The sequence below is a fragment of the Drosophila willistoni genome, assembly GCF_018902025.1.
Source record: "Drosophila willistoni isolate 14030-0811.24 chromosome 2R unlocalized genomic scaffold, UCI_dwil_1.1 Seg167, whole genome shotgun sequence".
Lineage (NCBI taxonomy): Eukaryota > Metazoa > Arthropoda > Insecta > Diptera > Drosophilidae > Drosophila > Drosophila willistoni.
The window spans coordinates 10,685,144-10,713,141 of NW_025814050.1; the positions used below are offsets into that span (position 1 = coordinate 10,685,144).

The following is a 27,998-nucleotide window of genomic DNA, read 5'->3' on the forward strand; positions in this document are numbered from 1 at the left end:
GATTCTTTATATTCGAAATGTTGCAAATGTCCTGCCAGGGGTAAATGGACTAAAAAGCTTCTCATTGAAGCTTAAACTAGGAGAAAGATGCAGCTTTCATTGGTAGAACAGTTTATAGCAACTTCATAGTCATTTATCTCATAATTTATTTATGGCAACTGAGTTTATGGCATGTGTGTATCGTCCTGTGATTAAAGAGATTTTCTTTGCTATAATTCTAGGATAAATACAAAGTTTTAGCGATGCGTCGGAATAAATTTATTCCATAAACTTTACTTGAAATGCTGGTTATTGTAGAAAAGCTTAAATAAATTTTGATATAAATTCCGTCATTGACTTAGATAGGAGAGGTTTGAAAATCTTTAAAAGTCCTACATCATATTGATAAATTAAGGCTAGTTTGTCTAAAACCATAATAACATTTTTTTTAACAAATTTATATAAGGTTTGTTTTTTATTCACATGCCTTATAGGCCCAATAAAATCGAATTCATTCTTACAGGAACACTGGCGCCTCTAGCGTACAATTATCCTTTTGCTTCTACTAGTAAAAAACTTGACTATTTTGCATTAGATTTTCATGAAATTTGATAGGTTGAAAACCACTGATTACAAATATTAGGATACAAAACTTGAAAGCGAAACTTTGAATATTGCGTAAGAAAAAATTTCGATATACCATTTTATTTGGTTTAAGAGCGGAAAACTTTTAAAAATTCTCGGAAAAGAACTTGGAACATTAAAAAAAACAATTAACAAATTGGTTAAAGTAATTTGAGTATTCAAGAATTCGTCTAACGTAAAACTAAGATTCAATCAACTTGGCTTTGGATAATTCTTGAAAGTTAAAGTTCGGACTAAGTTTAAATTATTTTTGACACTTAGTGGTCTTTGGATGTTTTCATTACATACAATGAGTTTAACTGTTCATTGGGAAAATTTATTTTTCATCAATATTAAATTTTAAAACATTTAACATTATCAATTTTGTTAACTAGGAATTTTTAATAAATTCAATAAGACTTTGGTGTTCTTGTTGATCACGAAGCTCTTCCAATTCTAATTGTCGAGCGATTTTCAGAACCGAACACGGTTCTTGAACCCACTCATAGGTAAGCTCGGCCAGCAAATTATAAATGTTTTTGTGCAGTAAAGACTTGAGACAAATCGTAAGAGTTCTTGGCATAGTGGTGAGGGCAAATGCATCATTAATATATTGCATATTATTTAAAACATTTGGATATAAATCCATTAACATTTTCAATTGCCGCGTGAGTAGTCCTATGGAAGTAATGTAATTCTTGTCGTCATCAAATGCAAAGCATTCAATTCGACAACGCGGTTCATTGGTTGGAGAACATTTCGGCCAGTTGTATTCCTTTCTTACGAACATTTTGAAGGACAACAAGTCGGCAAACTTAAAAAATAATATTAGATGTTCATCAAGAGGACACGATTTAAGATTAATTCCCTCAATAAGTCTACCAAAGAGAGAAAATGATCGTTTGAGTTCTAGTGTAGAGAGTTCTCCTTTAAGGAAAGCAATCTTGGCACTTATTGATAAGTTTTTATTAATGCCAATTGATTCGTCTACAGTGTTGCCTTGGTATATTTGCATTATCGTGGTGTTGTCGTCAGGCTGAGAATCCGTCGTAGAGGTAGAATCACTGCTTACCAGGATATTCTCTAAAGCTGATACACGTGCTGTTAGGTAATTATTAACGCCAATTGATTCTTCCACAATATTGTCTTCATAAATTTGCTTATTGAAAGTAGTATTATCAGGCTGGGAATCCATCATGGAGGTATAGTCAGTGCTTTCCGGGATATTTTGTAGAGTTGGACAATCAATTGCAATGTCTTCACTATAAATAGTTCGATATGAACTTAATGCTGATGTAAAAATAGACTTATTTGAGGGAGTTTCGACTTCTTTTGAATAAGTTTCCCTTACCAAAAGTCCTGATGATGTTTGATCCTTCTCATTTTCATTTATTTCAGCTATGTATGTTTCCATAGAAGTGCTTTGGTCTTTAGAAATGGGCTGGGTTGTGGGAGTCTCAACCGCTTTTAAATATGTTTCTCTTCCTGATGATGATGATTGATCCTTCGCACTATCTTTAGAAATAGACTTGGTTGTGGGAGCAGCTTTTAAATAATTTTTAAATATCAAAGGTCTTGATGATGTTGTTTTATCCTTAGAAGTAGCATTCATTTTAGCAATGTTTGTTTCCAAAGAAGTGCTTTTAGCTATGTCCCTTATCTCTAATTGAACATTTTTGAAACAATCCACAGTCTGCCTGACCAAGTCGTTTCTCTTCCTTAGTCTTTCACCAGCTATATGAGCCTTCTGCCGATCACATTGAGCTCTCATTTTCCTAGCCATTTCCAATGTCATCTTAATAGCGTTTGGTTTCTCTTCAGGCTTCTTAGCTTTCTCGAGGAAAATTTTTCTCTTTTCAGTCGACAAATCAGTTTTTTTAACATTTCGAACCGAATTTGAGTCGTAACCCACCTCCTTTAGTTTAGTTTCGCTTTTGTTGTCCAGATTAACGTTTTTCTTTTGAGATTCCAATAGCTTTGCCTTAAGGTTTAGGCATTGTTCTACTGACCCAATGGAATAAGTCCGTTGACGATGATGAACGATGAGCTTAAGTGCGCGTCGTCCGAATCCAGGATAATCTAGGCGACGACATTGTGCCAAGTTGGAAGTAGTGCAGTGTTTTTGCCCATAGCTTTTGTAAAGACCCGTATAATCAATTGAATCGGAGACTAGATGCTGATTTGAATGCACTCGTATTTTGGGTTTCTTCAGTGTCTTGTTATCAAATGATTTGCAATCGAGACTAACACCCACACGGACTTTCTTACAACTTTGAACGCAAACATCCACAGCAGTTCCCTGATACAAGACGCGTGTCACGGTGGTCGAACGTTTTTTTGCTGTGCCAAAAATTTCCATTTTAATTGAACTATTCTTAACCAAATCTTGTAGATCAATGTTACGGGTACTAAATAGCAGAATAAAGTTTTTCGGGCTGTGATAATTCTCAATCAGTTCACGCTCCCGACTTGTCAGACTGGTCACACCCAAATGTCTTTCCGTGCTTAAATCAAAACAATGCATTTTGTATCGATCCGTAATACTGGAATCGTTTACAGGTGTGATTAGGAGCATAACATCACGTAGATTATTTCGGCCGCATATTTTACGTAGCATCTGTTCAGCCAGTAGGTCCAAGCCAAGTTTACTGATTATTTTGGGTTTTACAAAGCATTTTTTTACCTCAAGTGGAGATGTATTAACCACAATAGTTATATAGCGACCAGAAAATGTGTAGGTTTCCGATTCTGTAATTTCTGACTCTTTATGTTTATGTTGTACTTGCAAGGGAATTTCATATGTGGTTTCAGGACTAAAAAATGGAGCCCTCAAATCCCGATTATCGCATACATCTTTGAGAAGTCCCTCGCACTTAATCACATCACTTGGTGCAGCAAAATCGCCCTTTTCCGACATTGTAGAGCACAATTTGAATATCAATTTGGAAGAATGAAAAGAATATTACAATTAGTTGGCTAAAATTATGATGGTTATTCACTAAAAGGTTTTTTAATAGTTTATAAAATTTTTTTTTTTAAATTTGGATCTTATATAGTTTGAAAGATGTCATATGGCCTTGTAAGTTTCTGAATTTACGAAATAGAATCCATCTCGACGTATGTAGACTTTTAATAATAAGGTCCATGTGCTATTCAAGTGCATCAAAAATGTCTATATCGACAGCCCAATATTATAAGTTTAAATAAGTGCTTAAAAGGCTATAAACAGTTAGTTTAACCCTGGTGGAGTGAAGAAAGGTTGGCGTTCGTTTTATGTTTGGTTGACTGGAGAAATCACATGTAATAATTTGTAATTAGTTGTATTGGAAATGCTACCTGATTAAAAATAGTAAAGCCTTTCCAAAATGTTAAGCTGCTATATGTTTAAAGGGCATGCATTTTGCAACGTAAAATGAGCAACGGTCCCACTATACGACATCTGTCTACAATCCACCTCTTCTTATTTTTTTAAAGTAAGTTTTTACTAACGTATACCTAATAATCCTATTTTAATTTTGTCATATTTTTTTTTTTTTTGCAGAAATTCAACTTTTTTCCATATTTGCTGTGAAATTAATTAATGCAATTCCGAATTTTCCTGGCAGGCAAAGATAATAGCATAAATTAGGCAAAGTAAAATAATTATTTTGTAACTTGGGTCAAGTACAAAGTATTTAGTATAACAAAACCATGAAATCCACTTAAGTATATCCATATCAGGACTGAAGAAATTTTGGAAATCCAAACGATTAAAGTCAAGTCATTTTGGCTTTCGAAAATACAATTTGGAGCCATCTAAAAATATACTTCTTAATATTCATTGTTAACATTTGAAAGTTTTAGATGCTGTTTTATTGTTATTTAAAACTTAAAAGGAACTGATTTTTATCTTCATACATACATACTTAAAAGAACATTCACCAATTTGTCATTCGCCTACTTCATCATATTAAGGGCAACTTCTCTGTGATGGCCTCTGATGACCTTAAGTCTTTGTACTCCACACGACTAAATTTGTCTTTTTTTTTGGTTTTAGATTTGTAAAAATCAAAAGAGACAGAAAAAAAATTGACAAACAGTTTGCTAAAATAGGATGGGTGGCAATAAGCCGCTTAGCTGCAGTCTTTACCTTTCTTCTCCTCTCCTCTACTATCTCCGTCCCACACTCTCTTTATCTCTTTCAGCCGCTGTCAATTCAAAAAACGTTTATTGTGTGCCGTCATCGCAATGAGTGACTGCACTAACGTGGCTTGGTTCCGTTTTGATATTCAATATGCATTCGTTAGACGAGTTTATTGCTTCATTATTTCACTTAACGCGTTCGCCTAATGGCAGTCAAAATCGTTTGCCACAATCGTTAGCAGACAATATATACAACAAAAAAAAAAAAAACGAAAAAACATATTGTTTCTTAATCCCTTTGCATAGTATATAGCAACGACATCATCATTTAACGTCCGCTTGTACTTTGTTGTTGTTGTTTAACTACCTCACTGTATAACCCTCTGCTTTCTCACCCTCCTAACAACCAACTCATCACCCACCCATCCACAAACTCCTCAATTCCTTTGCTTGCTGTTTTTATACCATACACCCATAGGGTGAAATGGTATATTAAAGTCGCCAAAATGTATGTAACAGGCAGAAGGAAGCATCTCCGACCCCACAAAGTATATATATTCTTGATCAGGATCAACAACCGAGTCGATCTAGCCATGTCCGTCTGTCCGTCCGTCTGTCCGTCCGTCCGTCTGTCCGTCTGTCCGTCCGTCCGTCTGTCCGTATGAACACCTAGATCTCGGAGACTATAAGAGCTAAAGCCACGAAATTTTTTATGTAGACTCGTGTAGTATGTAGAGTGATCAAGTTTATTTCAAATTTTTGCCACGCCCCTTTCCGCCCCCGCAATTTAAAAAAAACGTTTATCTCAAAAACTATTCTAGCTAGAGACACCATATTTGGTATGTATATTCGCTTAGTAAATGCACACATTTTGTATGTATAAAAATTTTGCCACGCCCTTTTCCGCCCCCGTAACTTGAAAAACTTGATTATCTCCCGTATTTTTTTACCTCATGCAATCAAATTTGGCACACTTAAATTTAATACTAATATCTATCAAAATACCAAATTTGATCAAAATCGGATAAAAAACAGTCGAGTTATGCATATAAACGTTTTTACATAAGGCCGGAGTTGGCCGTTGGCTGGTGGGGGCGCTAGGGTGCTCGTATGATTGAGTGAGCGAGATACTAAGATATGCTTGTAAGAAGAAATGCTTGAAATATTTGCTTTACTGGTGTATGGTATACCAAAGTCGGCGAGACGACTTACTTACTTCATTTTTTCTTCTTTTCCTCCAACTCGCTTTTTACTTTTAACCAGATGTTTTTTGTTGCCAGTTTTGGCCAGCGGCAGATTGTTAAGATCGATTTTGCGTTTCAGCAAACATGAGGTGGCACTTTTCAATATCAATGAAAAGCCATCATAAACTTATAAGTTTTTGTTCCATATAACCATATAAATTTGTTTTGTCAACACAAATGGTTTGGCTCTAAAAATAACTTAGCATAGACTTCGGAACCGATTGCCTTTCAATTCAATTAACAGCACTTTTTTAACTAAGTTCGTATTAGCTTTGTGAAGACATTTTTAAATAGAAAGTAAAAAGCTTATTCGAGTTGTGTATGGGTTTATATGACTTGATCAATACTTTTCATAGGCAATAATATTAAGAAATTATGCTTTTATTTAAGCTATAAAGATAAAGGCTCAATACTTAAATTCTGATATTAAAATCTTTGGCAATTTCATTTAATTGTATTAATTGTATTATAGTAGAAACCGATTTGCATAAAAACAAAAAATTAGCTAGTTGTAACCGCAATTATAAGTTAAAGTAAATGAAAACTTTTTTATTTTGAAATCAAAAACATTAAAAATTTTGTATAAATTAAGTTGTTTACAATTAAGAAATGTCATAACCTTATTTAACTGATTCCTTGTACTTCCAAATTGAAAATATGTATCAAAAAATTTTTATAAATTTATTGAATATTTTCTTTATTCGTAATGAAACAATAGAGAAATAAATAAAGTGAATTATTAAACGTATATATTAAATTTTTTCATTACTCAAAATAAGATGAATTTAAAAAAGCCTCAATTCATGAACTTTTTGTTAAGCATAATTGAAAAAAAGAAATTATTTACAAACATATATAAGAAACAATTCAATTTGTCTTAAATTGGTCTTGTTTGAAATTTACTTAATCCCATTCTATACATTTAATGAAACCCTTTAATAGGTACATGATGCATACAAATTAATTATTGTTCAAAATTAATTGTTTAAAGTCTTCAAGTATAAAATCGAAGCAAATAATTTACTAAAATCGTTACTGAACGAATTCATAAAATGCCAAATGCAAAATTCAAAGTCTTTTGTTCAAATGGTCATTATTATTATTCATTAAACATTACATATGTACATTTTTGATAAGCTTCTGGTTGATAGTTTATTATCGACACTTTCGTTAACTCTTTTGTCGCTTGTGTCACTTTGTGTCTGGTATTCCATTTGTCTACAAATCATTAATCAGATAAATTGCTTTCAAATGTTCCCCCCATTGGAATATGCTCAATTAATATGCAGTGAACGTATTAAGAATTTTGTCTGATTTGTTAAAAAATCAAAGTAGCCATCACGTTGAAGGTCAGTTTTATAGCAAAATCAAGCAAAATGATTCCCTCATCGAGAATTTGCCAAATGCTTAATGAAAGTTAAGAAGTCATTAGAATGCGCCAAAATGGTTTACTTTGGTTTGCCCCAAAAAAACTATCAAGCAAAACAAAACCGAAAAATGACGGCACAAAATTGTCATGAGTCCAGAAAGTGGCTTCATAAATAAGTCATGAGAATCGGATCAGGTTTGTTTATTTCGTTTTTTCATTTTGTTCTGAGCAATTTTTGGGTGGAAGGCTTGGCTATATAAACGTTGAGCTTCGCCTTCAACAGCATCAAACCACAAATAGCAAGTGTTTCAGTAACATCAAAGCAAAATTCAAAAAAACTCAACAAAATGTTCAAGCTCGTAAGTTGAGACAGGACAAACACTTTGGAGGATTTTGTGCAGAAAGGACTTTAATTAATTCAATTCTAATCCCTAGTTGGTTGTCTTCTTCGCTGCCCTCTTTGCCGTTGCCCTGGCCAATCCAGCTCCGGTTCCAGTTCCCCGTGCCGCTCCCGCACCCCTTCCCGTGGCCAGTCCTAACCCAGCTCCACAGCTCTATTACGGTGCCAGTCCCTATGCCTATTCCGGCTACTATGCTTCCCCCTACTCCTACTATGGTTAAGTGCTGTCCGATGGCTTACCAATGGATAACTGACGGCAACTGCTAAAACCCGTAAATGGACTTGTGTGTTAATGGACTTTGGAATATGCGCGCGCTGGCAATTTTAATTAAGTGTTTTTAGTTATAAATGCTCAATAAAATGCAAAAAAAAATAAAACAAAAAAATCATAAACAAGGCAATACAATTGAAACCTTACACAGTGAATAGTTCAAATGCTGATTGGAAATTCTTTAATCAGTATTAACAGGAAATCCTGCCTATTGTGTTCCATTCCAGGAAATGCATATTTTGTTTGCTTAATGACATTAGAGATGGGATTTATCCACTCTTCCTCACGACTTATTTGTACTTATTTTTGAAAATTAAAACTTATCTACAAACAATGTATGCTTTGTATATTATATTATTAAATTTATTTGTATGATTAGAAAAATGAATTTTTTTACTTCTTGTTGCATACTTTTCAATATTACCTCGTTACTGAAATTCATTTGTATTCTCTATAGTTGCCAAAATTTCTTAAAGTTTTGTGCAAATGTATGTACATACATATATACTTACATCCATTTAATCAATCATACTTGGAAACCAGCTGATTTTTAATTTAAATAAAAAACTAATAATGACAAATAGAACAAACCCAGTTTTGATAGAACAAATAAAATACATTTATCGAAAAATGTAAAAAAGAAAATGACAAAAATGGGAATCCCCCTTTTATTATTTTTATTTTGCTTAAAAATTATACAAACCTAGTTTCACAATACAAAGAAACTAATTTAATTATATTAAAGTATTAAAGTTTGTAGTCTATCGATTTTTAATCGATTATTCTCATTATGCCATAATTTGATGCGAACATAAATTTAATTCTTAACATTTATTCCTGAGCTTTGTGTCATCTATAGTTCAATCGAATTGACTTATCAAAATCGATATAAGTAAAAAAAGAATAAGTGTTTCAATTGCTCTGAGCATTTGTCGTATTGCACGTGCAGAAAACCTTGTGATAAAACCACACAAAGAAAATTACATAATGTTAAAGTTGGACAACTGTCATCGTAAGTTGATTATTAAAAATTGTATATGTACATACAGCAAATCACAATGATTTCATGGGGATTCCCATTACAGATAGAGAACATTATGTGAAGAATGGGTTGTGGTTCACCGAAGACCATATTCCAGTACGAAAGCTATTTCTCACCAACATTCCGGAAGATCTGAAGGAGGACACGTTATTTGAGCATTTCAAAAGATTTGGGAGTGTCATCAGTGCTCAGCTCTTCTACAACGCTGGATTCGTTCTCTTTGCCAATGCAAGCGATGCGACCAAAGCTTTGGAAATCAAAAATCATCACGTGAATGGCCATATAATCGATGTCATTGTGGCCGAAAGTTGGCACCAACCGGATTCGTTTGAGGCTTCACAGCCCCCAACTGCCGGCGATCAGTCAGGGGAGGCGTACATTTTAAAGATTCCTGATGATTGCCTATCAATGATTCTAAAATTTCTTCCATTGGCTGATCAAGTCCACTTCCAAACTGTTTGCAAGCGCTTTCAGTTTGTATATCAGTTAACTGCACGATCCATACATAAATCTATTGCTTCGCAAGAGTTGGATAATTTGACACTTTTGGAGTGTCGCCAGTTTTTTCTCATTTCCGGACCATGTGTAACGGATTTAAATTTAACTCACTCAAACTTTCCAGAGTGTATGTTGAAATATTTTGGAAGGAATTGCATCAACTTGAAGTCTTTGCAACTTCCGCAGTTCCAATTAACTGTAGAGATCATGTTTGAAATATTTTCCAGTACCGATAAGTTGGAAAATCTGAAACTAAATAATTGTTACCTGGCTGATAAAACGCTGTTAGCTTTGAAGAACTTGAAGAATCTCAAAAAACTTGACCTAGCCTGGAATTATTCTCTCAGTGGTCTTCATCTAGAAGAGCTTCCTGTCTCGATTGAAAACCTGAACCTGATGGGTTGTCATAGTATTCAGTCAGGCTACTTAATTCAGATGTGCAAGTCTTTAACCAATCTAAGGGAACTCGACATTGGCTATGTCGATTCCAATCTTGCAGAGGTTTTTAATAATATGGTTAAAAAAGGCTACTGCCCTTTACTAGAAACATTGCGACTTTCCATTGATGGCAAATATGAAGACATAGCCCAACTACCTAAACTAAAGAGTATTTACATTCACTACATATCAGAAAAAATTAACGTTACCGAACTCTTTGATCAACTGGTACTTTTTAAATCCAAGGAATTGGAAGAATTAAAAATTAAATTAATATTGGTTTGCTTCATTACGAAGGAAATACTCATGAAAATTCCAAAGTTAAGTGGATTGAAGACTCTAGCGATTTGTTGTACGCCCAACATTGATGATGAAGTCTTGAACGCGTTTACCAACTTAAGAAAACTGGAGCACATCGATCTAGGATTCTGCGATCAAGTTAACGATTCTAACGTTTTGCGTCTGGTACTTGGATGTCCGAAATTGCAGAAGGTGAGCCTTGTGGGTTGTTCACAAATAACTCAAAAGTTATTAGATAATATCATTTTAAAGATTCCAATTCACTACAAAAAAAATGAGCGCAAGTTGCCCATAACAATTTATCTAAGGTCATCTAAGGGCTTCCATACTCCTACAGCGCAGGATATAGTCAAGATAATTTCTATAATCTAATAAATTCATATAAATTTAGATTAATAACTAATTGAAAATGTACTTTTTTTAATAAATAAAAATAAGACCTTAATAATGGCTTATCTAATGCCTGACCTATCGTTAAATCTATAATTAGTAATCTTTAAAACCATTATTGAAATTCTTTTAATGAATTTATATTCAATATTTGTATGATCTAATTAAGTCATTTTAAAAATCTTTGACAGAAAAAATCAAAAAAAAAAAAAAATCCATCAACATTGCTTAGCAATTTTCAAATGAAAATAAAAATTACTTGATATCAAATAAAAGTAAGAATTCATATCAAACAAAAACGAACAATTTCGAAATCTAATTTTTTTTTTTCATTTGTGAGGTTTTCGAATTAGGTAACGCTAAAATAAAAAAGATCTTTTACCAAGATGTCCACCTACAAAATGGAAACGGCCCCGTTTGATCCACGTTTTCCCAATGCGAATGTGACTCGCTATTGCTGGCAGTCGTACGTCGATTTCCATCGCTGTCAGAAGAAGCGCGGCGAGGAGTTTACGCCTTGTAACTACTTTCAGAGGGTCTACAGATCGATGTGTCCCAATGGCTGGGTGGAGAAATGGGACGAACAGCGAGCCAGTGGCACATTTCCGGGACGAATCTAAATAACAATAAGGGGATGATATTCTACACCACCAACACCAACAACAACGGCAGCAAAAAACACTAACGATCGTTGAGCGTTTCTTCTTCTTTTGCGACACAACATCATATATGTACATCTATTAATCCAATAAATATGAAGCAAGTTTGAAATATATGTACATATATATGTATACATACATATGTGTATACAGTGGCAGCCACGAATTTATGACGTTTTTATACCCTTGCAGAGAATATTATAAAATTGGTCAGATCTTTGTAACGCACAGAAGGAGACGTTTTCGACCCCTTAAAGTATATATGTTCTTGATCAGCATGAGAAGCTGTCCGTCTGTCCGTTTGTCTGTGCGTATGCGTTTTACTCAGCCATCTTAAGAGCTATTGGGATGAATGTATGAAAGTATGATATATGTAGCTCTTGAAGTAAAAAAATTGGAGTATCCCCATGAAATTTACTAATATGATAGTATTCGATATAAAACCTCAATTTGAATCTGATAGGATAAATAGAACACAAGTTGTAACAAGTTGACTGTAGTCAATATAAATTGCTGCCTACTACGTCATCATCAAATCAACAGAGCCACATGCATACACACACAGAAGCAACGCTACATGAACTGTATGTGTATGCGTGACGTGCTTTGCTTAGAAACATGATGGAAGAAAAAGAAAAAATTTTAGTAAAAAGAGTAATAATGCTTTCTTTGTGTATTGATGAATTGAGTTGCAGGGAAAGATATTTCAAAAACTAAAAATATTGCTAAGGATATATAAACTTCGACATAGCCAAAGTTAGCTTCTTTGATATTTTTAATTGAAATTGGCTAAAAATTAGATAGTTTTCATCGCCTATCAATAAGGGACATTTTACGCAAAACTGCCCTTCTATCCATCTCTTTCTTTTCATGTGTATGACCCTTCGAAACGCCGCTGTTTAGATTGATACAAAATGTCCCTTATTGATCCATTTGTATGTTACGATTTGCTCTGGAGGTCCAACTATTTCTCAACAGTTAAATGGAACTTTTCCAGATATTTGCATAGAAAATTTTCACTGAGTTTAAGGTTACAACATGTTAGGGAAGTTTTTCCAAACATCACATTTTGTTTTGTTCAAAGTTTTATGACTTTTGAAAGTTCCAAAATTTGCAATTTGGAATTGAAAAATAAAATTAAAATATTTAGTTCTAGTCGACTTTTACGTGTGTCCTTAGCTGATATTACTTTGTAATGAATATAATATTCTGTATTTAAGAAAATGCATGGTAAGGGTATTTTAAAGTCGCCATAAGGGTGGAAAAAAACAAGCAGATAAATTGGGCTTATCTTGGACACTCACCAAATCAAATTTTCAAATTGATTTAGCAAAGTTTTCTACCATCACCAAAAATGCTCAAAATGAGTTAACATTGGCCAATGGCTTAGCATGGTACAAGACGTTATAATTTCAAATTGATGTGTTTAGCAAAATACAACTAGTTCCGATTCTACTTAACAAATAGATAATATACTTATATTAATAGTAAACTATTTTTTCTAAAAAATATCTGTTGGCAGATTCATTAAATTGCAATTGACAATAAATACGTATCTACTTAAAATAAGTCAATATTTTGAATTCCTCAGAACTAACTAATAAAGCTTACGATGAAATATCATCATCAAACAATACCAAGTCTTCCTAGGATTCCTTTACCAAAATTCGGTCCTTGTTTATTCCATTTATTTAATTATGCACCTTCTTGATTATTTTGGCAGCGTGCTGAACTACAAAATTAAAGTTTTATTTTATTAAATGCAACTTGCTTGGCGGCCAATTAAGACGACTTTATTATTGCACTCGATTGCAGGTGTCACAGTTGGTTTCAACGTGTCGAAAACTTCAAGTGGCCACAACAGGTAAACTTGGCCAATTGTATTGTTTTGTGGTTGCAATCGTATGCATTATTATACATAATTGCCTCTTGCTCTGCTGTCACTTGATTGCTGCCTGTTGACATTGGTTGTTCCTGATGTTTTTGCATTGATAAAGTAGACGAAAAGTGAAACAAGTTTCAATTGCAATTAGTCAGTTAATAAACCTACTGATTTTGCATGCCAGATATGTCCACATGTACATATATCTGGATGTGCTAGTAAAAAAGGTTGAATAAATAGTGGACTGATGATAACTTGTTATTATGTAAACATTAAGAATATTTTAAAAAAGCCCGCTCCTCGTCTCAGTGAATTTCCCCGATAACCGAACTTGGTCACACTAAAAGGGTATAATACACTAATCCCAAGGGATTAATAACTGAAAAGTAGAGAGTTTACAATTATTAATCCTTTTTCGTCCCCTTCACCCGTTGTATATTATTTCAAATTGCTACTATAGGTTTAAATTTCTCAAAAAAATCGTTCATATCCAAGATAGATCAAGATGCATAGTTACCCGGGCAGTTGGATCGTATGTAGCATTTCCATTCGGCTTTTAATTATTGAAGAACCAGCTGGTTCTGAGTTTTTTTAGCCATATAACTACTTGATTGGGTTAAACAAAGCTGAGCTATGTTTGATATATGTATATAGAAAAAAAGAAAAATTTTAATTTAAAACACATTGACACATTTTAATTATAGTTAGTTAATTAACTTCATATTTATCTTCTGTATATCAAGGTTATATAGAATTAATCGAAATTACAATAACTTGTAAGTTTACAAGTTTTACAAATCTTAAAATTAACTGAGTTACATATTTGCAAAGTTAAGGACTTATTGGTTAAATTTTCCATATTTTTTATTATGGATTTTGTCAACCGTTTTTCATTTATTCACTCATTCATCTATCTATTTAATATTGATATGTAAGCACATAATTTAATTTGTAATAGTAAGAGTTTATGCGAATTTCAAATGGTATTAAAAAAATGATGATTTGAAAACCAAGTTTTTTCCCGATTTTAGATTAAAAATTTTACAATTAGTTTAGGATATTTTGATGGAAATTTATAGACAACTATCCAATAAAATGAAGACATGAATTTTAAAAATCGTTGGTTAGATTTTCCATAATTACATGTAAAAATAATATTAAAGCTTAAGGGTTTTGTTTTCAGTTTTCTTCTAAATTCTTTAAGCAATAACAAATAATTACATACTTTGCTTTCTACTTCTAAGCACAGTTTGAAGTTCAACCTTATAAGGGACCCCAAAACGCGAGGCCTGAATAATTATGACTAATCCGGCCCTGCTTAACTCATTAAATTTATGTCAACTAAATTTACAAACCGATTTTACTAGTTATAATTCCCAGAGTACAGTTATCTTAAGAGAGGACCTAATAGTTCTAGTAACTTAATTGAAAAAATAACTTTCCTTTACGCTTGGCAAATTCTTCACTTATATATGTATATTGAGTAAATCTTTGTAGATATGTATATTAAGTCGTTAAAGGTTCCTAATATAATTTAAAGGAGAATTAATAACAGATGTAAGGTATTTCCTCCACTCTAACACTGAATTAAATAATGTAACAACATTGGTGGCTGGAGGCTCAAGATGTTGTCCATCATTCATCAATTGCCCCAGCTTAGTTTGTAGCAGCAAGAGTCAGCGATTGAGAGCCCACATCATACGAAATCTTATGTGTGTGGTGTTGGCACAGCAGGTGACATTTCGAGGTCCCCAGGAAGACAACACTCATATGAACATAGCAACAATCAGGCTGGCAATGGACATGGAAACAAGTTGTATATATGTTTGTTGTGTTGGGTATGGTGTTGCCTGGTTTGCTTTGATATACAAAACACTTTTTCATATCGAAATTTGTGATATGTTGTGATTAATGTAAGCGACACAAACACTTAATTTGACGCCGTCCGTCTCACAGTCCACAAGCAACGGGCTGGCGCCTTAAGGTGAAAGAGAGCTCTTCAAGCCCGAACGATTGTACGATCAACCGGGCGATTGGCAACGGTTGCTGCTGTATTTTTTTTTTGGAAAAGAAAATGAACATACATACACATATATACATATATAAAACAAACAACAACCATAATCTCATGCAAGATTAATTATTGTAATCACATCAACAGCAGAGCCATGCGAACGGAATCGGGTGACTGCGGTCCAAAAAAAAATGATCAATGATCATCAGACTGGCAGCAAAAGCAAGTTGAAAATTTCTGTTGATTTTTATAGCGAACTTCTTGGCTTAGGGTATTGGGGATACACATTTCATTGGCTAATCAAGATGCTAATTTGAAGAAGATTAATTTGTATTTCGAGTTGTATTCGAGGCGAAGCGTTGCGAGCCTTCCTTACCACTATCTTTAACCGCTGCCTTAGTCGCTGCCGGGCATACTAGTCACAGATTCAAAGATTATAATCACAAGTAGAAACTCCCCAGATGAAGGCTTATTATTAATAAACAGGCCAACTTGGTATTTAATTAAATAACTATGCATAGCTGCCATTTAGCATTGTTTGTGAGACTCGGTGACAGAGAATGAGTGAGACAGAGACGGAGGAGAATGGAATGAGAAAGGTAAAGCTTAAGCTGCAGTGTAGTGACACGCAGATTAATTGAAATTTTATGAGTAGCGCAGACGTAAAACAATCAGCGAGACCACCTTTTGCCAGCCCCCTAAGGTCATAAGGAGCCGGCATCATTTCGGTTTTTTTTTTTCATAGTGTATCCAATGACTACATAGAGTGGAGTGAAGTTTGAGTGCTGTTGGAAAGCTGTTTGCTGAATGCTGAAAAAAAAACACTGCAAAATTATGAAACTAGACAAAAAACCATTCACAGTGGTTAAAATATGTATAACTAAATCGAATGGAGAATTTACAACAAGAGATAGCACATTACAGAACTTTTATTAGGTTTGTTACACCACAAGGTTTAATTTTATTAGCTAAACGGTCTACAATTTAGCAGTTTTCAGTAAAAACGATTTAAAAACTCTGTTATTCTTTAAATTTTAAAACATTTAAAGTTTTAATATAGCGTTTTTAAACACTTTTAGAATAAGTAGAACTCAAATATTCACTGTAAGTGCCACGTAAACTCTATGAATAAGATAAAACTCTGATATTTCAAATATCAAACTGGTTGTTTATGGTATCAAATCGAATTATGGCTAAAGACTTTAAAAGGGAGTATCTTATAGCTTAGTTTTTTATCTTATAGTTTTAGTTTTAAATTATTATAGTTAGTTATATTATTATTATAGTTAGTAAATTATGGTTATGGGGAAAAGTTTGATAGTAAAAACAAAATAAAAAGAAAAATTGGCAAAATTCTTTATAACATTCGATTCATGGAACAAGATTTTTGATTTTGGTTGATCTTTGGTGCGAAATTTCTACAACTTTAGAGCTAAGGAAATATATGCCAAGCAAAGTTTTCTTTCACTTAAAAATAGGTTAATTTACTTAAATACTCATTTTGAATTACATCAAACGATTTTGTTTCAAATTTTACCCAATTCTTTCGAACTAAAGTGTCTTGCCTCAAAAGATGGTCTCCAAAAGAGTACACAGAATGTTGGGAAAATTAAAAAGAAAATTGTTTTTACTTTGAATCTGGCAAAACACCCAAAACGTCTTTTTTTTAGAATTAATAAATATTTTCTTAAAGATGTGGTTTATACTCTAAAGAAAATGTAAACCACTGTTGAGTGCTTAGTTCCTAGCAAGAAGTTCGCCACGCTAATTGATAGACTGTGAAATCATTTAACAACGGCTGCAAAAGGGATCTCACTTGGTTGATGCAGAGATCTGGCTCCAAAAAAGCGAACATGTATCTTCCAGCTCCAGCTTCATCAAATCCATCAAGTCGGCACACTTTGGTATGGTCTCGCACAAGAGAGCATTTACTCTATACACTGTGCCCGCTGGCCACACACAATATCCAGCCACATGATGTTCATCATGGAGAGGGGAAAGTTAAGACCGCCTAAGTGAAAAGTGTTAAAATGTGCGACTCATAGCCACACAGTTATGGCAAATTTGAAGACAAATGAGCAGCAGCAGCATCAAGTTTGTGGTTTTTTTTTTTTTTTTTTTTGCATTTTTGACATTTGCAAAATTTAAAATGTCAGCCAGACCAGCAAGGCTTTTGACGAAGGTTGAAAACTGAGCGGCGAAGGGTGTTGCCGGTTCGGATCGTTACGGTCAGAAGGATAAGTCGCGGGCATTTAAATTAAAACTCAGGTGAAAGGTTATTAATTTGCTAGTGAAACTGGGGCGTTGTGTTATGGTTAATGCTTTTTCCTGTTGTTGTCGAGGTTGTTTGGCTCGGCTCATTTAGGTTAATATGCTGAATGCGACATGGATATGAACAGGAGGCTCAGATGCTGCAGCCGTTAAATGACATGAGACTCACAAACTGACAAGAGTGAATGCATCGATGTGACTTTTAGTGAAAAATGCAATGCAAACTTTTCGATTTCATAAATTGAATCTTCTCATCAGTCCAAAGATTGTTATCATATCATCAGGGAGCTAAGATTACTGAATGGGTTTGTGTTTCAATAACTTCTTAACTCTTTTTCTTCCAAGCGAATAGTAATCATTGATATTAAAATTAAACCATCTTATTGATAACTATTAAGTGTTTCAAATTCTACTAAAACTGTAACTCCTAAGTTAAGGAAAACTTTGTTCCTATTGGTTGCTTGATAAATGTAAACATCTCAATAAGCATTAATGAAATTTCCCTTAACCAGTTGCAATATGCCAAATGGAACTCTAAGTTATCTATACTTAGTAGTTTTTTATAAACGAAAATATTCTTGAAATTCTCTCCTAATTTGTATACCTTTTTTTATGCAATTTTTATTTCATTTTAATAGCAACTAAACCTATAGCAAAATCTTTCTGACGGTGTTTACAATTACCTGCCATATTGGTTGGTAAGTACCTAATGAGTTACCGCACCTAGCCAAAGTTGGCTTATACATACATTTAATGCCCTTTTATTTTTTGTTTTTCCTCCAATTTGAAGTACTTGTTGTGCAACATCAATGTGCAATCTGCAATCAGGCATCTACAATTGCTGGCAATTTGCGTTGTAACTTATGGACAACATCAGTGGCACAATTAAAATCATTTAGAGGCCAATTAAATTTCGTTAGCAGCATTAAAAATGGCAATGCCAATGGCCACACACAAGTGGAGTTGGGTCACATGAGAACAATTGCGCAATCGGAGCGTAAAGGAAGCAGAGAATAAAAGTGGGGGATTGGAGAAGCAAGGATGGGTATGGTCATTGACAATTAAAAGCATGAAAATGGCTGCTGATACATGGGATGCAACTTGAGTTGGGAGGTCAGAATCAGAGTCATACAGTCTGTTGTCCTGTTCCCGTTCAGAGCTGGAACAGAGTGTGTTACCATTTTTTTTTGTTCATTTTCCTATGTATCCATGAGTGCGTGCTGTGACCAAAGTGCGTGTTGTTTTGCGATTTGGTTGAAATTGGCCTAGCCAGATTCAGATTGGGAGTGGGGCAAACAGCTGGGGTTCCCATTAGAGTGCCACAAAGCGATGAGCTTGGGAATTTCAATTAGGCAACACGATGTCTCCGGAGCTTAGAGTTAGAGAGAAATTTTCCCACCACTTGCCAAATTATTTCTTTGTGCCACTCAACTGGTCGTTGAGTTGCTGGCCAATAAAATAAATTCACAAAAAAAAGAAGAGAAAAACAGCTACACATTGGCATCTGTGTGCCGCCTACGTGGTCATTGTGATGGCAGTTACCAATTGCCAGAAGATGTCGATCTTCAGGTGCTTCTGCTTCTGCCACAGCCTCAACTTCACTCTCCTTCCTCTGATGGGTAGGTGGCATTCAATTTTCTACAAATTTGCTACTCTTTCTCCCGTCCAGTTTGTTGCAACTTTCACAGCTTCTTCGGTAGAGAGTTATTTTGAGTCTATGAAGTTTCTTTGGCTAGCTTCTCCTAGTCATTATTGGGTAGCAGAGTTTCCATTTTTTACGCCTCAAAATCGAATAATTTGCGCATAAGTTATGGTCACAGTGGTTATATTTTTCATATATATTTTTTTTTGTGTGTCGTGCGTGCAGAATTTCCCTTGCTTACCGTTACCAACTGCTGCACATGGGCCACGGCTTGTTGAGGCGCATTTTCATTTCTTTAGCTTCCAGCTACCAGCTGGCTTAGTGCTTAGTTTGATTGCCCTTTGCTGCAACTTAACCAACTTCCAACTCCATTCGTTGGGTTCAACTATGTAAAACCACCTTAATCCTTAAGTTAGCCAAGCAAATTTCACACTTAAAGAATATTAAACATTGTTCATCTAGGCTGACGAAGTTTATGTACTCTATGGGTGAGCTACAAGAAAATATCTAAATATTTTAGGAAAAATATAAAACAAAATGTTAGGACACTTAATCGTTGAAGATTATTGATCTAATAAGGATTGAAACTCAAGATCTATGTAACATTTTATATGTATATTTACTACAAAGTATATAACTATATAGTTTTGAAGAATTGAGAAAATGCGTCATAAAACCTAGGAACTAAATTAATAGAATGGGAAATTTTTAGTAATATTCTACTTTTCATCTATTTTATCTTCCTTTTAAAAATTAATGCATAGATAATTCATTGGAAATCGCTTAATACAAGAAATGGTGAAACAAATACGATATACATATATAAATAAATATTTGTCGATCAATAAGAAAACATTAATCGATTATTTAAAATCATCATAAAAATGTATCAAAGTTCAATTTATTTCAAAACAAACCACTTTTCCACTTAGTTTTTTACTGAACGAAATATTACGTTTTTTCTGAAGTACTTTTTAAATTGGCAAGAACTGCTCGGATCCTAAGCAAACATTTTTATCACTACCTAACAAACCAAGTATGTTAATCGACTATCAATAGTGTAAAAGGGTTCCACTAAAGTACAGTAAAGGTAGTTGAACGACTACAAATCAAATAGCATATATGAATCGATAGTTTTGCGACTACAAATCAAATAGCGTATGACAACCCTAAATGCATTAACTAGATTGATAGCTTTAGAAAATTCTTAATAATATGTGGTATTAGAGCCAACTGAACATTTTGTATTTTCTATTATGATGAGGGAAAACCCTACGAATTACGTTTAGAGTAGAAAAAAAAGACAAAAAAAGCATTGCAACAAAGCGTTCAACGCCATCAAAATCCTCATCATCAACGACAGCATCCGCGTCGGCGGCATTCTCGTGGTTGTCTTTCATTTCCTTTGATCTTGTTGCGCCGATCAAATCGATCAAATGTAATTTTCGCAGCACGAACGTGCAGCATGCCCAACAGAGGCAAGACGAGGCGAGACGAGTGCGCCAAGTGCCCAGGCAGTACTTCAGTCCTGTTGTTGTGGTTCTGTTGCGGCCAAGTACATTTACACCAATTGCACTGATCGATCTGGGTGTAAGTTATATGCCACGGCAGTGGTTGGTGGTGGTGGTGCTGGTGGTGGTGGTAGTGGTAGACCGTGCCAAATTCTTAATAGTTGCTAGCTTACTATGAGAGCAGACAGCACCTCCACCGACTGCACACCGATCAGAAGGCGAGAGCAAACAACTGCAGATAGAAGTCAGCCAGAGACTGGGACAGAGAACCAGAGAGCCAAACACGATCGGCACGATGGCGTTTTGCGGTTTGGTTAAGCGAACTTCAAGCCAAAGTCAAAGACGACTAAGGCGCACTCTGGCGGTTTCGCTATAATTAAGGACTTTGGTGTAATTTGTACACCTATTTAGGACCGCGTTGATTACAGGCCGGCGTTTTATTGCTTTTGACACCTAAAGGGAACCGGCTTCAGCTTTCCAGCGCCCATTTGGAAGCTGTGCGAAAGGAATCACACGAAAGACAGACAGACAGAGAGAGAGAGAGAAAGAGAGAGCCCTGCAGATTGTGAACTGAAGTGGATTTATTGGCTGACGTGAGTGTTTAGTGTTGACGGTATAGAACAAAGCAGTTTTGAGACTACTTCGTGGCGATTGCTTCGACTGGGACTAAATCAAGGAAACTCAGACATGTGGCACACATTCCGGTGTCACCTCGCTTTCCTGTGAGGGATGTGAGAATTCCCACAGAAAGTTTGCCATCAACTGAGTACCCTTGATATAGTTCATCACCGTAAGTCGCTCATTAATCGGACATCCACCATTATCATTCTCGGTAATTGGCAGTACAAGGACATTTTTGCCAAGAACCTCTTGAAAGATCGATGGCGCCAACATAGAGCCGCCATCACGTATAAAATTTGGTGTCGCATTGTAAGTTTGCTGTATGGCTCGAGTCGCTGCCTGATATTCAGGTGTATTACAATCTCCATGCCACGAGGGTATAATAAATTTTTCGCATAATTGCATCTTATTTGGTGACCCACGATCTGTCCAAGCATTACCCAAATGCTTTTGTAAAGCATGAGTCACATCACTAGCCCGCTGATTGGGGGCCAAAGAAACGGAAAACTTTCCAATCACCTTGTGCGGTATTATGAAACGTACATCATGCTCCGCATTGGCACCCTCAATGCCATGTATGGAGAGATGTGTCAATGCCCAGTTATTATTTAGAGCCGTATTCTTTTGTCTACTATTCGGCAGACTCTTCACATGAAGATTCTGACCGAACTCAATATAATCGAATTCAGTACAGCGCACAATATTTGAGTCCAGGGCGTAGGCATCGGTAGCTCCCTCAACGAGTATTTGCATTTGCGAGTTAACCAAAGAGCTAAGAAGATACATGAGATCGGGTAGGGCTTCATATATGGTGCCACCATGCTCACAACTGCTTAAATCCTTCTTGGCACACTGAACCTCCAAGTGATAGTAGACCAATCCCCGTGAACCGTATACAATGCACGGCTTAAGGTCACTTTGCCAGCGGCGCGTGGCCATTACCACACAGGATACTTCACGGAAAAAACTTATACGTTGCCTCAAAACCGTCTCCAAGCCTAAGCTATTGCTATGGGCCATACTTTCGATGAGGAAGACCAAATTAACAGGCAAACGTAGGCCAGCATCTTTGTACGATTGCAGGGCATTCATCCAGCACATTAGTGGACCTTTGTCCAAGGCCACACCTCGTCCGTACATAAAGTCACCCAATTCGGTCATCACAAACGGATTGGTACCCCAGCCCTCCTCGGCAACGGCCTCCTCTACATCCAAGTTGCCGTAGATCAATATGGTTGGTTTTTTTGGACTAGGCACGAAGACACCAATAATAACTCTTGGCATTTTTACTGTGTGAAAGGAATCTGTCATTATCTGCATTCCCATATGCTCACCAAAGGCCACAACATCCAAATCTAAATAAAGGCACAAAATATCATGGCTTACAAAATACCAAATTCACCTACCTACCCACCAATCGTTTTAGCATCCAATCAATGGCCCTTTCGATCTCCTTTCGTTTCTCTGGGCATGTGGAAACTGTCTCGAAACCCACCAATTCCCATAAATCATTGATATAGCATTCACGTTTCATTAAAATTATTTGCAAAATGCGATTCAATGGACTGTTTGGACTAAGTTTAAATTTTTTATATCCTCGCGGCAACAATGTATGAAAAGTTGGCAATGAATAACTGGAGTCTCCCATTTTGGTTATTACTTTAAAAACCTATTTTCAATGTTCTTTAACTTAAAATTTTTGACGTTTAAGTCGACAGTTTTGTAAAATTTGTTGCATCAGTTTCAAATTCTTTTTATAATTATCATTTAGTCAAGTCTTTTAAATGTTAAAAGTAATCTTAAGACTACGTTAAAAATTGTTAATCAGTTATAATCCATTATTTATCACTTTGGACTTTGATAGAGGAGGTTTCATTTGATATTATTCAGAAATGTAAGAAAGTAGTGCAATTTGTTAGGGTCATCACAAAATCGACGGATTCCAAAAAGAAATATATTTCAATATAAATGGCAACACCCATCAGATTAAGATCCACCTACCATACTATTCAGAACTATAATTAGAGGGTATTTTGCAACGAAGTTAGAATAATAAGATAATCATACTAATCGACCTAATATTATTCATACTTTAATAATCTGATAGTTGGAACCTGATTATGAATTACTTAAATAATACAGTTCAAAGTTAAAAATATTTATACAATATATTATTTTCTTCAACTGTTTATTGCTATTTTAGAAAATTTTGATTGCTGTCCCGGATAATAGAGCTAATAAGTTAAAAGAGACAAGGGAAGAAACTCAACCTCATACATAATAATCATAGTCTATCTGTAAATGATTTTAGATTCCACACATCCTTGACAGATAGAATTTTCCCAAGAAAACGTTTTTCTTCGCTATTAAGCTCATTCTTAATTTAAAAAAACTATACTTTACAGTTGAAAAAGTTTACAAAGGACAAGGTTTTATCATTTACAACTATATTTTTTTTATAATTTTTTTTACTCTCATCCAAGTGTGAAATTTTCGTGTATTTATTTAAACGTGTATCGAATTTTTGAGTTATTTTGGGAATTATGCTATTACTGATTTCTTTTTTATTTTTTTTTTTTTTTGTAGTTAAATGTTACGTAACTAAACTGTGATTCCCCCTCCCACATGACAAGAACTGCTGCTGATCGTTAACACAAGACACTGGCAGTTGGTAACAATTAAACGCTAATATTTGACTATAATTCATTATCGCATTTTGCATAGCAGACAGACATAAAACGGTAATTTGTCTAGCTGAAAACGATATGAAAATATAGGAAAATTTTGTTATATCATAAATAATTTGTCAGCAATTTGCCAAATATGAGACAGCAATTAGTTGCTCGTGGGCAATGTTAACACAATTTGGTCAATATCAAAAATTAATGTGTAGGTTGTTTGCTGCTATTTTTTGGTTTGGTTTGTTGTACTAAATATAGTCGGTCGATGCTTATCGGGGTAAAAGTAGAATTGTTTCAGCTGGTTGGTCAATACATGAGATTGACCATTGAAAGGTTTGTGTCGTCGTTGATTTTTTTTTAATTTTTGATTTTTGGAGATGGGACTCTGGTGGTTTCTTTCTGCGAATTATGTTGCCCACATGAATTCAAGTCAGTTTTTTTTTTTGCATTGACACTTTTCCATGGAATTGCTGCGTTTTAACGCAGCGGGTGTTGCCTCGGGCTTAAGTTCGACTTCGACACTTGAACGCATCTGGGCAGCAGCTTGAAAAATTGCGGATATGTCACACGATTTTATGGCTATATAGCAAACTTCTTGCCAGCCAGAAGTAACAGTCGTTGCATTGTCTCCCCCGGGGGGAAATGCTAAATCATCATAAGAAAATATGGCAGATCACAACATGACTTGTCCCCTTTTTTCCAAAGTTTACTCTGTGCTTTGCTATTTGGTATAAACCAAATGCTAGCAGTTTCGTTTTAAACCAATATTTAATTATTAATAATAAAACAATTATAATTATTTATGGTTATTTATTATTTATTGCTAATGCACTGTAATCGAAGGGCGTTATGTATGGTCGGTTACCACTGTGCGGCAACATGCATTTGGCTATTTAGTAGGCATTCCTGCTGCTCACTTACGGCAAATGACAAGACGATTTCACACCTCGGGGAGTCCTCGCCTTTTGTATTACAACTGGCTATCTCCCCCGTCTCACCTTGTATCTGCTGGTTATGGTTGTAACGAGCTTTTCCTTAGGCATTTTTGGCTCGAACTTCTTTTTCTTAGTTTTATATATGAATGTGGTACATGACAGACATTGCCATTGGACATACTAAAGATTATGAGTGCGATCTGGCATCGTGGTTCAGTTGATGGGCCTCAGGGCTGATCATGTGCTTGTTGTTGTTTAGTTGCAAGTTGCGAGTTGCAAGTTGTGCGGTATTAACGCATTTATTAGCAAAATGTTTAAATTGCATGACACTTGCTCATTTAGAAATCACTCAGTTAATGCATTAAAAAGGAGTTCCATTTGGCAATTAAAAATGCTAGTAATTAAATTTACTGATACGGTTTAACAATTAAACTAAACTTTACATGGTTTTTTATCGTATTTTTCTATAAGTCACACTGTTCAGTATTTTTAGTAAATTTTATAATTTTGAAGTCGTCTTGACTGCGGAATTTAGTTTATACTACGAGTAAATTTTAATATAAATATTATATTTTTCAATCGTATGTAATTTCGGATCGAAATTGCATCTCCAAGTTTTAAAAAATTATAACATTTAAAATAATTTGAAAATGGATATAAAGAGATAATACATTTATAAATTAGTACAACCAATTTATATTTTAATTTTTCTTCTGAACACTTTTCTAAATTGTGAGAATTCTTTTGTTTACAGAAATTGAAACTACAAAACACAAATCAATCACTACTCTGACCAAAGTTTGGTGAAAGTTATCGGCTTAAATATATTTCGGTTTAATCGAAATAGAATTCAGTTTGCTGATGAGGAAATGTTATCAAAAGAAATGTGTCGATTCTATTAATTTGAGTCAGACTGCACGAATTGAAAGAATATTCAGTATTCTAAGCTAAACTCAGATTGCCGGGTGTTCATATATGTGTACATACATACATCCATGTACATCCTTGCATAGCCAGGACTATAGGGTCTAAAATATTGATTAAGAAAATTGTAAGCGTTCAGAGTAGCAAAGATTTGTGAAAGGGAAAAGCAATCAACAAATTAAGATTTACAAAGTTTAACATTTATATGGTAGAGTTTTTCTTAAATGTAATCGAAACCAAATTGATTCGCAAGACAATAATTGTATATAAATCTGCTTAACATATATGTAAGATTTTTAATTATGACTCTTGGAGTGGTTTGAGGGGTCCCACGCTGTCAGAGCGGTGTTAAAAGATTTTTAATCACAGAAAAGTCGAGTTAATTTGCAAAATTTTCAAGAACTCGGAACTTTGCGAACCTGTAAACTTGTCAAATGTTAGCTAATTTTTACAGGTAATGAGTAAAATGTAATTTACGCAAAGACAAAAAATGCTATTACTCATACTTTGCCGAGTAGTGGCAAAAAAATACCTCAATTTCACGAGGTTCCAGTTTTGTACATTTTGTAAAAATTTTAAAAATTCATGTCTTTATTTTCAAGTAAGAGTAATGTCTTTCAATCTCCATTCACATCTCGAGAACAAAATTTTTTTGCCAATTTGCCAAAAAAAAAAATCAAGAAAACTCAAAGTAATTTTAGACTTCTGTGAATTCGGCCCTGACTTACATTCCAATCAAGTAACGGAAAGGCCCAGATAGTGAATTGGTGATATCGACTACAATGATATAGACGCATTTATTGATTTAAAGACTTTCCTTTGAATAACCTTTCCAAATAAAACAAAAAGCGTGAACAAAAACCAAGTTATCAACATTTTGTTGACCGCAAATAAACCTTCAGTTAACTATGAGGGATAATTTAAATTTATAAATGAAGTTTTTTGCGTTACAAACCTCAGTCGCAGTCGCAGTCCCGGTTTCCAGTCCTTGGCAACGCTTCAATCAAAACACAATTTGCTGGTTGGGGTAAAAAAAATCAGAAAAAAACCTGTACTCGTTTGGCGGCAATCAGGCAAAGGCAACGCACTGATATCTTCAACCCACACCCTTACTTTGACGGCATCCTTTGAGCCTTTTTGCCAAATTACCGCGCATTTAATTTGAACTTTGATGTTGCATGCGGCAAAGGTTTTTTTTTTGTTTTTGCTCCACCATGCGAGATGAGATGCGCTGAAACATGCTGCAAAATTGAACCAGTTGGGAAATTAAAAATATCCAAAAACAGAAACATATTAGCATGCAAATTTAAATTGTTTTTTTTTTTAACTCGGCTGCTGTATGTAGAATTTTTGACCAAAAACCAATATTGTATAAATTTAGTTTTTGGCCATTGTCTGAGTTAGACAAACAACATCAATTGTTTAAGCCGTGTTCTCTGTATGTTTGTGTGTAGGTTAAAATTTATTGACATTTTGTGAATGGTGTTTTGTCGACGTCATTTCGCCAGAGGCAAATAGATTTAACGCTCGTCAATTTGCTGGGAAAGTCATCTTCATCATCATCATCGATGGGAATGGCGAATGGCTCTGACTTCAGCTTTGGCCGTTGACAACATGTTGTTGGCGCAATTCGAAAGCATTATGATAATTTTATGGGAAATCATTTTGTTTATAATTTTACAGCCAGACCTGAATGTTGTGTGGGCGTGTAAAGTGGGCGCAGCCACACAAAAAAAAAATGTTGTGAATGATTATCGATTTTACATGCCAAAAAACACATTTATTAACCTATGTATACATAAGTGTGATTTGGATAAATATTATAATTTAAAACCTTAAAAACTCTTTGTATTATTTATTTAATATGTAAATTTTTAAGATTTAAAATGCCGTCGGAAAAATGCAAAAATTTCTCATGTTCTCCACTCGAAAAACCGGCCTCTCCACACAGTCTGTGCCACCAACACGCAAAGTAGGCAGTGCCATAAAAGATTCACTCAAACAGACTACGGGGCGGAGGTCTGGTCCAACACTCTGATTTTTGGAACGAGCGCTAAAGAGCTGCTGAAGCTCTAAGAAGAGTCAAGAGCCAGAAAACCAGTTTAACACTCACACACACCCAAACAAGTTAACGACGAAAGAAGACGACAACGATCACGATCACATTTGGCAACTTGAACG

At 34.8% G+C, this 27,998-nt stretch overlaps 5 protein-coding genes across 8 annotated transcripts; 3 read left to right on the forward strand and 2 right to left on the reverse strand.

Annotated features, from left to right (window-relative positions):
* Positions 1-898: 898 nt before the first annotated feature.
* Positions 899-3,698, reverse strand: LOC124459662. The gene is made up of 2 exons (XM_023175986.2): positions 1,955-3,698; positions 899-1,893 (listed from the first exon to the last, which is right to left on the reverse strand). Exons 1-2 carry the CDS (start codon positions 3,518-3,520, stop codon positions 1,888-1,890), a joined length of 1,572 nt encoding a protein of 523 aa, XP_023031754.1. The 5' UTR covers positions 3,521-3,698; the 3' UTR covers positions 899-1,887.
* A 3,824-nt stretch (positions 3,699-7,522) lies between these two features.
* Positions 7,523-8,109, forward strand: LOC111518615 (neuropeptide-like 4). Its single transcript, XM_023175953.2, has 2 exons — positions 7,523-7,697; positions 7,774-8,109. The coding sequence occupies exons 1-2, from the start codon at positions 7,686-7,688 to the stop codon at positions 7,957-7,959; spliced, it is 198 nt and encodes a 65-aa protein (XP_023031721.1). The 5' UTR covers positions 7,523-7,685; the 3' UTR covers positions 7,960-8,109.
* A 625-nt stretch (positions 8,110-8,734) lies between these two features.
* LOC111518544 (putative F-box/LRR-repeat protein At4g15060) lies at positions 8,735-10,732 on the forward strand. 2 transcript variants are annotated; one of them, XM_047010690.1, is made up of 3 exons: positions 8,735-9,021; positions 9,095-10,479; positions 10,540-10,732. In XM_047010690.1, exons 1-3 carry the CDS (start codon positions 8,997-8,999, stop codon positions 10,657-10,659), a joined length of 1,530 nt encoding a protein of 509 aa, XP_046866646.1. In that variant the 5' UTR covers positions 8,735-8,996; the 3' UTR covers positions 10,660-10,732. The 2 variants fall into 2 exon arrangements, with proteins under 2 accessions (XP_046866646.1, XP_046866645.1); XM_047010689.1 differs by having other exon boundaries at positions 8,736-9,021; positions 9,095-10,732.
* A 182-nt stretch (positions 10,733-10,914) lies between these two features.
* LOC6642076 (cytochrome c oxidase subunit 6B1) lies at positions 10,915-11,421 on the forward strand. The gene is made up of 2 exons (XM_002064683.4): positions 10,915-10,952; positions 11,018-11,421. The coding sequence occupies exon 2, from the start codon at positions 11,064-11,066 to the stop codon at positions 11,295-11,297; it is 234 nt and encodes a 77-aa protein (XP_002064719.1). The 5' UTR covers positions 10,915-10,952; positions 11,018-11,063; the 3' UTR covers positions 11,298-11,421.
* A 9,798-nt stretch (positions 11,422-21,219) lies between these two features.
* On the reverse strand, positions 21,220-23,003 carry LOC26529072 (cytosolic non-specific dipeptidase). Of its 3 annotated transcripts, none has more exons than XM_015178427.3 (2): positions 22,688-23,003; positions 21,220-22,632 (listed from the first exon to the last, which is right to left on the reverse strand). In XM_015178427.3, exons 1-2 carry the CDS (start codon positions 22,923-22,925, stop codon positions 21,338-21,340), a joined length of 1,533 nt encoding a protein of 510 aa, XP_015033913.1. In that variant the 5' UTR covers positions 22,926-23,003; the 3' UTR covers positions 21,220-21,337. The 3 variants fall into 3 exon arrangements, with proteins under 3 accessions (XP_015033913.1, XP_046866577.1, XP_023031701.1); XM_047010621.1 differs by having other exon boundaries at positions 22,684-22,717; XM_023175933.2 differs by having other exon boundaries at positions 21,220-22,566; positions 22,684-22,700.
* Between the last annotated feature and the right edge of the window lie 4,995 nt (positions 23,004-27,998).

What these genes read in the sequence shown, in the direction of transcription:
- LOC124459662 (XM_023175986.2), bottom strand. Translation starts at nt 3,520, where the DNA reads ATGTCGGAAAAGGGCGATTTTGCTGCACCAAGTGATGTGATTAAGTGC.
- LOC111518544 (XM_047010689.1), top strand. Translation starts at nt 8,997, where the DNA reads ATGTTAAAGTTGGACAACTGTCATC. An exon ending in AAAGTTGGACAACTGTCATC is followed by an intron (nt 9,022 to 9,094) that starts GTAAGTTGATTA and finishes TTCCCATTACAG; the next exon opens with ATAGAGAACATTATGTGAAG.
- LOC6642076 (XM_002064683.4), top strand. Translation starts at nt 11,064, where the DNA reads ATGTCCACCTACAAAATGGAAACGGCCCCGTTTGATCCACGTTTTCCC.
- LOC26529072 (XM_015178427.3), bottom strand. Translation starts at nt 22,925, where the DNA reads ATGGGAGACTCCAGTTATTCATTGCCAACTTTTCATACATTGTTGCCG. An exon ending in GATGCTAAAACGATTGGTGG is followed by an intron (nt 22,633 to 22,687) that starts GTAGGTAGGTGA and finishes GCCTTTATTTAG; the next exon opens with ATTTGGATGTTGTGGCCTTT.